The 13,097-nt window shown below is 51.6% G+C and overlaps 3 protein-coding genes across 3 annotated transcripts; 2 read left to right on the top strand and 1 right to left on the bottom strand.

Annotated features, from left to right (window-relative positions):
- Positions 1–2,547: 2,547 nt before the first annotated feature.
- On the bottom strand, positions 2,548–4,501 carry NEUTE1DRAFT_67498 (allantoinase; the record flags this gene model as incomplete). The annotated part of the gene is made up of 1 exon (XM_009855164.1): positions 2,548–4,501. The coding sequence occupies one exon, from the start codon at positions 4,499–4,501 to the stop codon at positions 2,801–2,803; it is 1,701 nt and encodes a 566-aa protein (XP_009853466.1).
- A 4,131-nt stretch (positions 4,502–8,632) lies between these two features.
- NEUTE1DRAFT_103075 (uncharacterized protein) lies at positions 8,633–9,006 on the top strand (the record flags this gene model as incomplete). The annotated part of the gene is made up of 2 exons (XM_009855163.1): positions 8,633–8,792; positions 8,876–9,006. 2 exons carry the CDS (start codon positions 8,633–8,635, stop codon positions 9,004–9,006), a joined length of 291 nt encoding a protein of 96 aa, XP_009853465.1.
- Positions 9,007–10,994: 1,988 nt separating this feature from the next.
- Positions 10,995–12,200, top strand: NEUTE1DRAFT_112166 (uncharacterized protein; the record flags this gene model as incomplete). Its single annotated transcript, XM_009855162.1, has 4 exons — positions 10,995–11,140; positions 11,246–11,337; positions 11,498–11,645; positions 11,789–12,200. The coding sequence occupies 4 exons, from the start codon at positions 10,995–10,997 to the stop codon at positions 12,198–12,200; spliced, it is 798 nt and encodes a 265-aa protein (XP_009853464.1).
- Positions 12,201–13,097: the final 897 nt, after the last annotated feature.

The following is a 13,097-nucleotide window of genomic DNA, read 5'->3' as shown; positions in this document are numbered from 1 at the left end:
CAGCTGAAGTGACTGCAACAGCGAAGGGGGGCGACACACCTCACACCTCACTCAGCACCAGCGAGACCTGGAACAGCTAGAGGCGGAGACAACTCTGCACTGTGAGGCTGCACTCCAGAGTGGACTTGCAGGATCCACGACAACATGTGGGCATGGCTAGCCTCCTGCAGCCAGTGACAGCCTCCAGCTTCGCCCAGGGGGGGACGAGGCCAAGACATCCCAGGAAAACTCCAAGCCACCGTCTGTCACCGAAGGCCGCGAGCGAGCGGCATGAAGTGAACATGGAAACAAAAAGCGAGAAAGGGCTTCCCTTCTCTAACTCATGGTGGGCAGCCCAGGTCAGGGCGGGCAGCATGGAAAATCTTGTAACAAATGATTGCCGACAGCCGAACACGCCAAGCGGAAATATGGCTTGGCGCTCTTCCTGGGGGATACACTACACTACGCTAGATATCCTCCACAGGGCAGTGGCAGCTAAAAACTCTCCAACAAGCAATTCCGATATTTTTAGAGTTTGCACAACTCATACGAGTTTTGTTTGTCTTTGCATTACTTTTTAGCATAAGGATTTCGACGGGAGGTTTGATGTTGAAACTTTCTCCGGCTAAGCCTTTGTTTTCAGCTCTCATGCTCCCCCTCCAGGGCGATCCATCTCCATCCATCACGACCCCGGCCGCACGGCAAAAGCCGTAGAACATCAGAACATTTGAAGCTGTTCAGTTGTCACAGAGAAAGTCTCGAACACACAACCACACACAAACACGAGACTACAAAACCCACCTCGGCTACGTGCTCATCTCAAACAGCACCAAGGGCGAAAGGGAAGGGGAAAAAAAAGCCTTCGACCGAAGATCCCATTTCTTATTTCCCCGTGCCGACAAAGAATTTGCCATCGGACCCCGTATCTCGTTACCTTGAACTCAGTTGCTGTCGTCCCCAACAACCCACCATGACTCTGAACGCGAGATTTCAACTAGATGCCAAATTTCCTTCTCCCTCCCGGTGGTTTCGTAAAATCCCCGTGACCGATTGGGGGATGAAATGATCTTCAATCCCGTCGCTTTGCGGGCACCACTTGTTGTTGTTCCCTTGCAGTCCCAGACACGCCGAGTCGTCACAGACATCATCCAGTCACAGGTTACAAAGTCCCAGTGCAAAGCCACGTTCCCACCCGCTGCCCCCACATCTCATTTAAAGCGCTGAGCGGGCGGAGACGGGCTGGACGGGGACCGGGGTTGGGCGGGCGTTTTGGGGACCTCTCTTTTATTCCATCCATTTTCATTCCTTCATCAACGTGCCCTTGTCGACTGTGGAAAGGGAAAAGAAAAAAAAACCCACGACGAGGGGAGCTCTTGTGTCATGCCACCATGCTGACAAGGTCAAGTTTGGGTGTAACAATCTTCCGGGGAAGATGTGACGAGAATGACAATTTCTCAAGCGGCGGCCTCTCGCTTACCTACACTACACAGTAGGTACATGCCTGAGTTTGATGATCGTTGATAAGATAAAGGGTAGTATGATGTCGTCTTCCACTTGTGGCTATCAGTCGCCAGTCAAGCCAGCTCATCATGGCCCATCTGGACGACCATCACACTACACTACCCTCTATGGAATTGATTACTCCCACAAACGATCAATTGAACAGTGACACGACCAAAGCAAGGAAACATAACTCGAACTCCATACATATAATCATAGCAGTCGGTTTACCAGATTTGAACCGGGGGCAATTTCACTTGACCGGCGAGAGAAGCCAGAGACACACCAAGAAACAAATCAACCAACGAGAACCCCCGCTTTCTAAATCTTCCTGATCATCATCATTAAGATGGAAGGATCCTGAAACAATTGTCGAGTTGGACAAGATGGAGACCATGCAGATTAGTGAACTTTCCAAACCGATCGCCTCACACTGTACATAGTTTCGGTGAAGTCAATTTTAAGGTGGCCCCGTTGACTGTCAAGTGTAAGTACACTAGTTTACTGTGTAGTGCAGGACCGTGACGAGAACCACGCATTCAACAGGTTCAGATCATGTGATACCGAGCCCCTCATCCTCCTTCTCCTCCCGCCGTCAACGAAGTAATCCATCACGAAAGAGAGGGAGTGATTGGCGGGGATCACAAGGTTTAGTTGAGCGGGTAAGTAAAGTAGCTTTACTACTAGTCTAGTGGAAGTTGTACATAGTATCAAAATTGGGGAAAAAACGAAACGTCGTCGATCGATGTCTGCATGCTTGGCAAGCACAATTAGAACTTTGATCACGACAATCACTCTCGGGATGGTCTAATCGCTTCTTTCCTTTTTTTTTTTCTGAATTAGCTTCTTGCTAAAGCTGAAGACAAACAATGAAGTTAGCGGTTTCGACCATGATACTTTAACCTTTACCCCGCCAGCATCCACCGACCGCGTTTCGATCGAACTTCTGCCGTCGTCTTCGTTCGAAGCAACTGATAATTACCCCAAATGCCTAAGCATCGCATCGATGCCACAGCCAATTTTTCTTTCCCATCACGGCGCATCAGAACCAAGGAAAAGAAGAGAAATCTGAGATAAGAAGCGCTTTACAAAACGCCTCGTTGAATTTGATGGTATAACCGCGAAACTCGCTATGAATAAAAACCCCCAAGAAGCCATGACCCGCCAGATACCCCTTATACAATGATAATATGCTGCAGACAGACATGATACAAAACCAGACCCGAAAAAGAGATGCTAACAGAATGCGATGCTAAAATCTTCATATCCTCCTTCTCGCGTCATCCATCCATCAACCATTCCCTCAACTAACCCAAATCCTTTAAACCACCCTCCTTTCCGTAATAGCCTCACCAACCGGCACCCCACTCACGAAACCCCCGTTGCCCCCACCAAGCTGATAGACCTTTGTACCCCTCAACCACGTCTCCCTCACGCGGCCCTTGAACTGATGTCCCTCCCACGGACTGCACTTGTTCTTCCACTTCATATCGCCCGCCCGCAACACCCACTCCTCCTCCTCATCGAAAACACAAACGTCGCCGTCCATGCCGACCTTGAGCCCGCCCTTGCGGTGCGACAAGCCAACCTGCTTGGCCGTGGCCTGACAGCATAGCCGGACAACGTCGACAATCGACAACGGAGCGCCCCGCTTGGTGGCGGTGGTGTGGAGGATAGGCAGGCCGAGACCGACGGAGGAGATGCCGCCCCAGGCGGCGAAGAAGTCGCCCTGGCCCTGGGGGCCGGCGGCGGCGTCTTGCTGAACATAAGACAGCTCGGCGGCGTGCTCGTGGTTACCGCAGCAGTCGGTCTTATTGGTGTTCTGCTTCTCCAGGTCCTCGGGGAGAGTGACGTCGATGCCAGAGTCGGTGAAGCGGAGGCTGGGGCGACGGAGCAGGGCGCTGTTCTGCTCGTCGAATTCGGGCTGGACGGACAGGTGGTCAGGCAGCAGCTTGAGCTCGGGGGTGCAGGGGCTGTGGTCGGACACAACGGTGCGGATGCAGCTGTCGTCGCCGGCGGTGAGCTCGGCCCAGAGCTTGTCCTGGTTGGACTGCTCGCGGATGGGCGGGCAGCACTTGTGGCGGGTGTCGCCGTCCTCGATGTTGTCCGAGGCCAGGCCGAGGTAGTGGAAGCACGTCTCGGCGGTAATGTTGACGCCGCGGGCGCGGGCGTTGCGCAGGATCGGGATCGCCTCGGTCGCCGACAGGTGGACGATGTGCAGGTGCAGCTGAGGCGCAAGGTTGGCCATGGAGAGGATCTCCTCAATGGCGTACGTCTCGAAGGCGGGCGGGCGCGACTCGAGGAAGGTGGAGTAGCTGGTCAGCTCGCCCTTGGGGGCCAGGGGCGGCTCGGAGCGGGTGACGCCGTCGCCGACCGAGTCAGTGATTGGCGGAAGCATCTCGGCGTGGAACATGAGGGTCGTCGGAGTGTCCTTGAGAGTGGTCATGGCGAGGGCAATGTCGCTTGAGGAGACGGCGGGGAACTCGTCGACTCCGGACTCAATAAGAAATCCCTTGAAGCCACGGACACCGGCCTCAACGAGGGGGAGCAGCTGATCGGCGTTGCCGGGGATGACGCCGCCATAGAAGCCAACATCGACCCAGCATTGACCCTGAGCAGCAGCAAGTTTTACCTTGAAGCCTTCGAGTGTGGTGGTGGGAGGAATGGCGTTCAATGGCATGTCGATGACGGTAGTGACGCCGCCCGAGGCAGCCGCCCTCGTGCCAGTCGCGAAGCCTTCCCATTCTGTACGGCCGGGCTCGTTGAGGTGGACGTGGGCGTCTACAAGGCCAGGGAGTATGAGCTTGTTGCCGTAGTCCACATATGTGCTCGACGCGGGGAACGCTTCTTTCGACAGGACGGTTGGGGCTACGAAGACGATCTTGCCGGTGGTGGAGGAGATGGCGATGGTAGCGGGTGTGAGGAGGAGCGAGTCGTCAGGCTGAGTGAGAACGGCCCTGTTGGAGACGAGTACGACAAGCGGGTCAGCTGCCGCGTCCGGGAGGAAGGTTAATACCGTCATTGTTGCGCGTTATATGTTGTGGATGTGGTTTGAAGTTGGCTAGGGCGCTCCCTCTGTGAAAACCGACAAGGCCGCTAGTTCTAAGAGAGGGAGAGGAAGCAAAAGCCAAAGGGAGAATGAGAGTGTTCTCGTATTCCTCTTCTTGCTTGGCTTGTGCTAAAAGCTCGCGAGCTCACAACACAAATGTTCACCGGGATCCGGGGATAAGACGTATGATCACCAGGATGCGGGAGCTTATCTGTGTTCGGACTTTATCCTGTGGCTGTGTGTGTGTGTGTGGAAGGGGGTGTGCCGTGCCGGTGTAAGATGTTGGTTGATAAGAGGCGGGATACGATATGTAAGACGCCGTTACGGTGAACAATAAAAGATCGAGTAAAGCTGATAAGAGATTCGGCTGTTTGTGTTATATTTCAAACAAAGAAAGGGGGGGTATTGTGTAGTGTCTAGTAGGCACGAGATAGTAGGTGTACCTAGAACAAGAGATGGGAAGAAAAAGAAGAAGAGGTGAGAAGGGACGGGTTCTCGAGATAAAGAAAGGGTCCGATAGTAATATCCATGATGATGGAAAGCCCTTGTAAAGTGCCGTTTGCCGCGAGGAGACTCCACCGCCCTACTGGGACTGCGTTGACCTCCCGAGCTGGACCGATCGGTCGAGGCATCGTGAATGTGTGGGTATGGGGTCAAGGATCGTGAGGCTCCGTTCCGCGCCGTGAGGGAAAAAAAGCGAGCTCCACCGAATCAGCTAGCGTTTCGAGACTTTTTTTTCCCCATATGCTGCCCCATGCTTCCCGAGGGTCCGTTCGGGTGGTCCGTATGGAGGCGCACTTGAGCCTCCATCCCTCACCCAAAGGATCTTGAGACGTCTTCCCCAGAAATCACAGTTATCAACAAGCGAGCCGTTAGCATGGTGGTGGTGGTGATGACAAGGCGGTACCGGTAGAGGTAGATCGTTCCCCATCCATCCATCTCCATCCATCATACCCACCCACACACATACATAAAAGACGATAAGACTACTACATCATCGAGCGGCGCTCCTTTCCCCAGAAAGTTGAGATGAAGCTGTCACACGCTCTCCCGCTTGGTTTTGGTCAGGGGTGCCGCGCGTAGTGCCAACATGGAGATAAGAGAAAAAAGCACGTAGGGCAGAGAGGTAGATCCCGGGCCGCTAGGCTCTGGGAGAAATTCACCTCTGCTGGGATATAATTTGTTAGCGTTGTTTTTCAAGGTGGCAAGCAACCTTGATCTAAAAGGCACATGGAAAAGCCGGTCCGTCATCGGCCCGCCTTATGTTTCTTGAAGTGCTACCATAGGGAGCTAGCAGATTATATCCCGTAGAGATGTACCGATTGCTGATCAGGTTGAGATCTAAGGGGATGGAGGGAGATAACAGGAGAATACCATCGATATGATCCTATCAGACCGTGACACTGGACACCCAATTGGCCGGGTTTTCCTTTACCAAGAGGCTGTAGTGTATGTAGATGGCGGACTGATAGGGAACATATCGGAAGGGGAAGGGACATGGAATTGGAAGGCGAATAGGTATGGAATGGAAGGAGTGGAAGGAGAGAGAGAGAGACAATCGACAGAATTTTGTCTTGCAGTTATCGGCGGCCGTTAATTGGTGCGCGCTGCAACAGTCCGCAGTTTTCCCATTGCGGTTGCCGCCCGGTTTTGTTAGTCGGAAGCAGCCGCTGTCCGATGCAAACACACCCCACCAGATAAGGTTCCAGACACGCCCCCCACTGGAAAAGGAAGATTGTCCAATCATGAGAACGACTGAAAAAGTAGGGCAATGGTAAGGAAGTGGTTTTGCAGGGTCCAGATGGAGAAAGTCACCGCCTGCCACTCCATGCCACAGTGGATCGCGACAATTCATCACTTGATAGCAGCTGAGTGTCAATTGCAGTGCAGTGTGAGGACGGGATCTGAGTGTTTCTGTTTCAACTGCGTCACTGATGATAAGGAAATCAACATGACGACAACGGTAGAGCCTCCCTGCTTAATACGACAATGCCCAGACATCACAGCCAGCTCCATCTCAGCGAAAAACAAAGTGTCGCAGGAATGTTGACGCAGGGCTCGTATCGGTGAGAAAATACATACTCTCTCGACGAGATTCCGGATTTAGGAGGCAAACCCGAGGTTATTCAGTGACCTGACCGACCCAACCATGGCTTGTATGGCTCGCATGACTCCGTCGTTGTGTGTAAATCTAGCGTAGAGGGAAAGAGCGGAACCTTCTGGCGGATAAGAAGAAAGTGAGTTTTGATCGAGTAACAATCGAGTACTAATCGAGTAAATATCGAGTAACACTTTCCCACCCGCTGCTTTCTGATTCGTCCAGACCACTCAACGTTCCTTCTTCGTTGTTCGGAGATGTCTTCATGGTCTTGGTTTCCGCCGGCGTCGCTCGAATGTCGGCATGGATCCTGAATGGTGACTGCAACGGCAACTGCAGCTGCAGCAGGACCATGCATCGCTGTAGTGTACACAGCAAGAGCGACTTTAGCTTCACGCCGAAACACACAACCAACGCAAGGGGCGCACCTGCAACTTGTACATATCCATCCAATTCTTATATAATTATTGCATACTTGGTTCAGTGTGGATATTATGTCTTGTCGAGACCCAGTCAAGTCCAGTGATCCCCCCGCCACCCACAATCCACATTGTCCTCGACCGACGGACTCCCAAAACCACGCCAACACCAAAGACGCATCACGCTTACTTGACCCGCGAGAAGCCGGGCTTCGGGTACGCCGTTAGTTAGGCGAAAAGAGCTTGACCGACTCGACTATTCTGTCCCAGCTCATTTGGTCTCCCGTTCTCAAAATAGAGCCCACCACCGACTGTTCAGTCATGACATTGATCGATGAACAGGGCAACAAACCCGAACCGAACCGAGCTGAACCCATCACCACGTCGGTGAGGATCCAAAGGGTCTAGAAGCCCAGGAGACATCCCCGGTGCATACTTGGCAAGTTAAGCTTTGATCGCCGTCTCCTGCTCCTTTCCTTAGAAGCTTCGACCATGCCATGCTGTCCATGCTCAGCTTTGACAGAGACAGGACTGCATGGACAATGCGTTCGGTTCCTTCGCGATGGCGATGACGAAGGCAAAGAACTCCCCGACAAAGAACCGACCCAGCGAACGGACGGCCCGATGTGAACGCTCAACGGAATACCCGAGACCATTGCTGTTCCCCTGGAGGAATGCCGAAACCGAAACATCCAGACCATGAAAGGCTTGAAAGACCGCGATGTCGGGGTGTTTCTGTTACATAACGGCATTCGAGGATAACTGTCGATCTTTGGTGGTTCCTGCATATCACTATACGCTACAAAGGTACCTGGCCACCAGTACAGTGCACTGCTGTACACTCTAGTCAGAAGACCTTTTGCCTTTTCCCGAACAAGCGAAGCTGAGCTGCTGAAGATGCTGGATGCCATGTGTCGAGCTGGCATTTGACACGCACGCACATACGAAGTTGGAGGCATCACCTCGAGTCCGGGTTGAAGGTCGGACGAAGCGGCCAAGAGCTTTTTCTGACTGTTATGTTCTCTTCACCTCCTTCACCCCCTAGACCCAATGCTTTGTCGAGTTTTGTGATTCTAAGAGGAAAACACCGGCTGCTGCTGTTGTTCGTATGCTTCCTCAATGACGCTGTATCGGCAAGTTGCTGGATAAAAGCCGTGGTGATGACAATGCTGTCAGGTTGACATGTACCAAGTGCGAGCGCCCAAAGCTTGTTATCACCTCAAGCAAGACGTTGTGGGGCAACTGACATGTCAAGCTTGTCCGTAATGCTCAACACGTTTCGACCTTGACCTCGTCATCTTCCTCGTGCGAGGCTTTCGGGAATGGACAGGGACTAGTGTCTCGATGCTACTCAAACGTGGGACTTCAGACATCGGACGAACCAGTATCTTGGCGTGTCGTTGGTGTCACGGAGAGAAGGGTCGAAACTGTGACGGCTGTGGCAAGGACAAGGGCCATTTGAGATATCTTTGGTTTGATATGTGAAACCGCTCTGCTGCTGCTGATCATCAATATCGCACTCGAGGTTGTCGAAGGGCTCGAAAAAGTCGTCTTCAGTGTCATGAATTGCGTCATTGCCGTTGCCCTATGCTCTTGCTGGCAGCGCTGTTGTCCTTTTTCTTTCCACTCTTATTTCTGTTTGTTCTTGTCTTCCCATCCAACGGAACAAGAACGCACTATCAAGGGCTTGGTCATCCCAAGCCCTCCAAATCCCAGCGACAGCGACAAAAGCCCACCCTCTTATTTAGTGACAGGAGGAGGGTAGATCGGCGCTGGTGGACAGGTAGTGGCTTCTGGATCTGACGACGGGAATTCCATCGCCTTTGTAAGCGATAAGCAGTGTTGCTAAGAATCCGCTTCATGTCCTCGTCGTCGCTGCTGATGTCGATGACCTCGCGAATGGGCCGCTGCTGGGAATAGTCACAAAGTCCGGCACCAGGAGCCGTGCGTGTAGCGACTAAGAAAAGCGACCTGGCAGAACGATATGTCGAAATTAGTGTGCTTGTAAGTGGACGTGTCACTTTGTGCTTCCTTTTGAGTCGGTCAGCTCAAGGCCAGCTAATGTCCAGCTCGTTCTGCTCTCACAGGACTTGCAACAAAGCCGGCGAGCACGGGCTTGAGAGACCCGTCACCATCTATCTCTAGGCTACCCGGAACCCAGATGCAATTTTGGCAGTTCCGAACTCTGGATTCATTGAATGGTCTGGAGAAAGCAGTCACTGGATGATGGGAAAACGTTGTGAGCCCTGGTTTCCTCCCATACTTCTCTCCTCCTCTCCATCACTATGGTCACCGCAGACTTTGCGCTTCCCCGATTGCTCAACCACCTCTGGCCTGCAACCCCAACCAAACCAGAGGCATCAGTCTTGGCAACAAGCGACTGGAATTACTTGAGCAATGAAGAATATCAGCTTGGTACCATCAACACCATCAATCAACGCTCATTGCGTCAGCCATGACTCCCATCGCAAGCGGGAGGATTACGACCAACATTGGCAGTAGTCACAGCAAACATATGTGCCGTGAGCAAGTGGTAACATCACGAATATTTGTAAGTGTCCTTCCCCCCCTATCCATATGACTGACTTCATCAATAGTCCTGCCTTGCACCATCTGTCGCCCCCGCTACCTCTTCCTGTTAAACTCTACAACGACTATATAAATGCGCACTTCATGCGCACTTGATTACCACCACATACCTACACCTTAGCTCGAAATCAATCGGACCGCTTTCTGTTCGAGCTGCTTCCCACGAAAACATCTGGATGGCGTTCATTATCCTCTGCAAGGGTTACTAAGTCCTCGTGGCCCGATCTCAATCGTTAACTCCCTGGTCTTGGAATCGCATGTTGTTGATTAGAGTTGCTAAGTATGAGTCCATATCCACGCCGCTTCTCCGCAAGGATCGTCAGAGACTATATTATGGGTCGGTGTTTCTAGGTGCTGGCGATGTTATGGTAACACTCAACTATTTCAAGCGTGACAGTATACTCTTCTTCAATTTTTGAGATACACTCCTTCAATTGTTGGTGAGGTTGATCTTCTCATGTCCTGTTCCTGATATGTCTACTTATTTGCTAAATGCGTTTTTGTTCCTACAGCCTACTACAAACCTAGCTTCTTAGTTCGATTCCTCATGTGTGCACAAGTGATGCTCTCAGAATACCGAATAGGTATATACATGGCTTTATCATGACCGGGACGAGAAAGTCGCTGCGTACTCGGGCTGACAATAGAGAGAACTCCCTGTCTTAAGCTGCCCTCGCGCTCTTTTCATTGCAAGATAAGTGGGAGCCCACGAAGCTTCTGTAGAGGACTTCAACGCACGGGAAGAAGGGCTACCGAAAGGCCCTGGAGGCCACAGACTCCGCCTTTTTGTATGGGAAACAAGCAGCAGAATCTCATCGCTGTTTTATCGCTGAAGTCGCAGAATTCGGCCTGTTACGCCCGAAGCAGAAGCTGGAGGAGAATCAAAGCTCGATCGAGAGGACTTTCGTGGAGAACAACAGGAGCTTGGATTCCGATGAACTGAGTAGCTGCGTTGGGCTGTCTCTCAGTACTAAAGCTTACCGCCAACAACTTTCCGTTACAAAATATTTGTGTGCACAAGTGTTGCACGCAAAAATACTTGCCAGCTTTGCCACTATTTGAAGTGACAAGTGGTACCAGACTACGGCCCCTGGATTGAAAAGACGTGGATCTTGATCAACTTCATTATTGATATTTTCTAGAATGAGGCAATGATGGAGCTTCTAACTATTTCCTTCAGAGGTTTCCAAAACTTATTAGGAAGCCACCTTCGCCCAGCTCGTGCTCTCTCCGGCCAAGAGAAGCAGGTCGCTGACACTGATAATGAGACATGAACTAGGGAACAGCATATCTAGTGGTTGAAGGTCTTCTATACCTTGAGATGCCGATATAAAGCTGGACGCTGGATCGCCACTACAAGATGTTCAGAGCCAACGAAAAGGGGACTCGCACATCTATGGTCCGCACAACACCAGTTCCTTATCAGCAGAATCAAGAGCGTGGACAATCCCATCAGCTTAATTACCACATCATTGGCGAATGCTTCCAGGTCTTCTTATCTAACATGTATAAATAGACGCGAGGTACGCTGGCAGGATCGACGCCGGCAATGAAAATGCGGAGCTATGCGCGGTCTTAAAGACGGATGCTGACCTCAACAACATATCTCAGAACCGCAACCTTCTTTGGATGGGAAGAAAGCAATGACCATGGAAGCATATACCCCCTCGAAGGGACACTCATTCCCTCGAAGGTGGATCAAGGTTTGATTCTCCACGTATCCGGGGTTGCAGGCTTGACAGCTAACCCAGTGAAGGGATCATTGTCTCTCGTGGTATAATGGACATCGTTCTCCGTTGCCCTCTCGCACCATTTTTGCTTTCTTTTTTTCTACTGCTATCATATACATCCATGGTTATCTAGATAGCGAACACACATCTGCAACCGGACACCTTGCGTACCCCAAGAGTCTTCAACACCTTCAACGGTATCTCTACACGCATCTACCGGGCACTTTTTACGTCAATACATTGACGAGTGTTCATTTCTTCTCCATCGTCACAGCCGACAGGTAAAGACTCCCTACAGCACATATCTACATCTTTGTACACCATTGGCAAGGGACAGTAGCTGATTCAGTTCTCTCCAGAAATCCCCTCTAGCCATTGACTATATGGATGCTCCAACGCACGTACATGGCTGGCATCGTAACAGTCGTCGATCCCGCGATCAACGCAGAAGTCGCAGAGAGCTGCGCGTTTGCCCGGCGGTCAGTCGCAGACACCTGGATCGCTTTATCTGGTTGTACGAGGACACTGTGTGGGTACATGATGCCGACATAGAGCGGGAAATTTCAGTCGACCCCAGCGTTGACGACAAAGAGCAACCAACTGGTGGTCAAGACGAGTTATGGGCAGTGGATAGGCATGACACTACCACTCAGGAGATTGCCATTATGGATGCAGTTGCTTCACCCTCGACTTCCGCCGGGCCTAGTATCAAGACCGAGACGACCGTCACTCCATCCATCTCGACTTCGACCGGAGCTGGTGCCACGACCCAGCCCAAGTCCCCTATACCAGCCAAACCCGACATGAGCATCCATCTCGCACCGGACCAAGATTAGACTGCTCAAGAAGAGATCAAAGCCATTATGATGGAGAGGCGTATGGTCACAACTCAGGATAATAGCAACACAGATGGCACCCCTTCTACTTCAACTGCTGCTGGGGCTACATATAGTACAATGAACCAACCTACAACCGAGGCGGCAGGAGAGCTTGTACCGGCCAAGTACAGTTCAGGACTGTTTTCTTCCTTGGACTGGTTCTTGAAAAACAAGGAAAGGATAGGAAACAAAGATGCCCCTGGTGGAAGTAGCGGAGGGGTTTGTAGACATGGAGACGTCAAGTAGAGGTAGTCAGCTGTCGACAGTACTGAGTTTGAAAGGATTGTTGTTGGACGGGGGCTTTGGGTACAACAGTGGCCATCTGGTGGGAGTCGGTTTCTTGCTGGCTCTGACTGCGGCGCGGTCTAACAGTAGTAGTTGGAGCTGCCCTGGTACGGGCTTAGTGGCTTGGTTGGAGGAGAGGGGGTATACGGGAGTGTCGGAGGAATGGTTGAACTGTTTGTGTCGAGATGAGGAAAAAATGAAGGACTGATACTGGAAGATACCTGCATCCACGAGGTACCCTTGCATATGTTGTGACGTAGGTACATGTACACAAATAATGAACAGGTTCCTTGAGTTGAAGGAATGAATAAGTGCCAGATGAGTATCAGAAAAGTCGAAAACCGACTCGGGGTTATCAAGGTAGGCCCGTAAAAGTAGGTAGCTCTCAGACATTTGCCTGCTTCGTAGAGATAGATTTAGACTCAGACAACTGCAGCACAATGTTTACGTTGTTATCGGCTTGATGTTTCTGCAATAATTGTATGTACCATTCGGATCATGATCCGGACGACGTCACGGTCGCCGGGGTTGTCATCCGAAAATGGAAATTGTTGCCGGGGGCCTCGGTCC

Source organism: Neurospora tetrasperma (assembly GCF_000213175.1).
Source record: "Neurospora tetrasperma FGSC 2508 unplaced genomic scaffold NEUTE1scaffold_5, whole genome shotgun sequence".
Classification (NCBI taxonomy): Eukaryota; Fungi; Ascomycota; class Sordariomycetes; order Sordariales; family Sordariaceae; genus Neurospora; species Neurospora tetrasperma.
The sequence above is the reverse complement of the archived record's forward strand: the minus strand, read 5'-3'. Positions and strand labels throughout refer to the sequence as shown.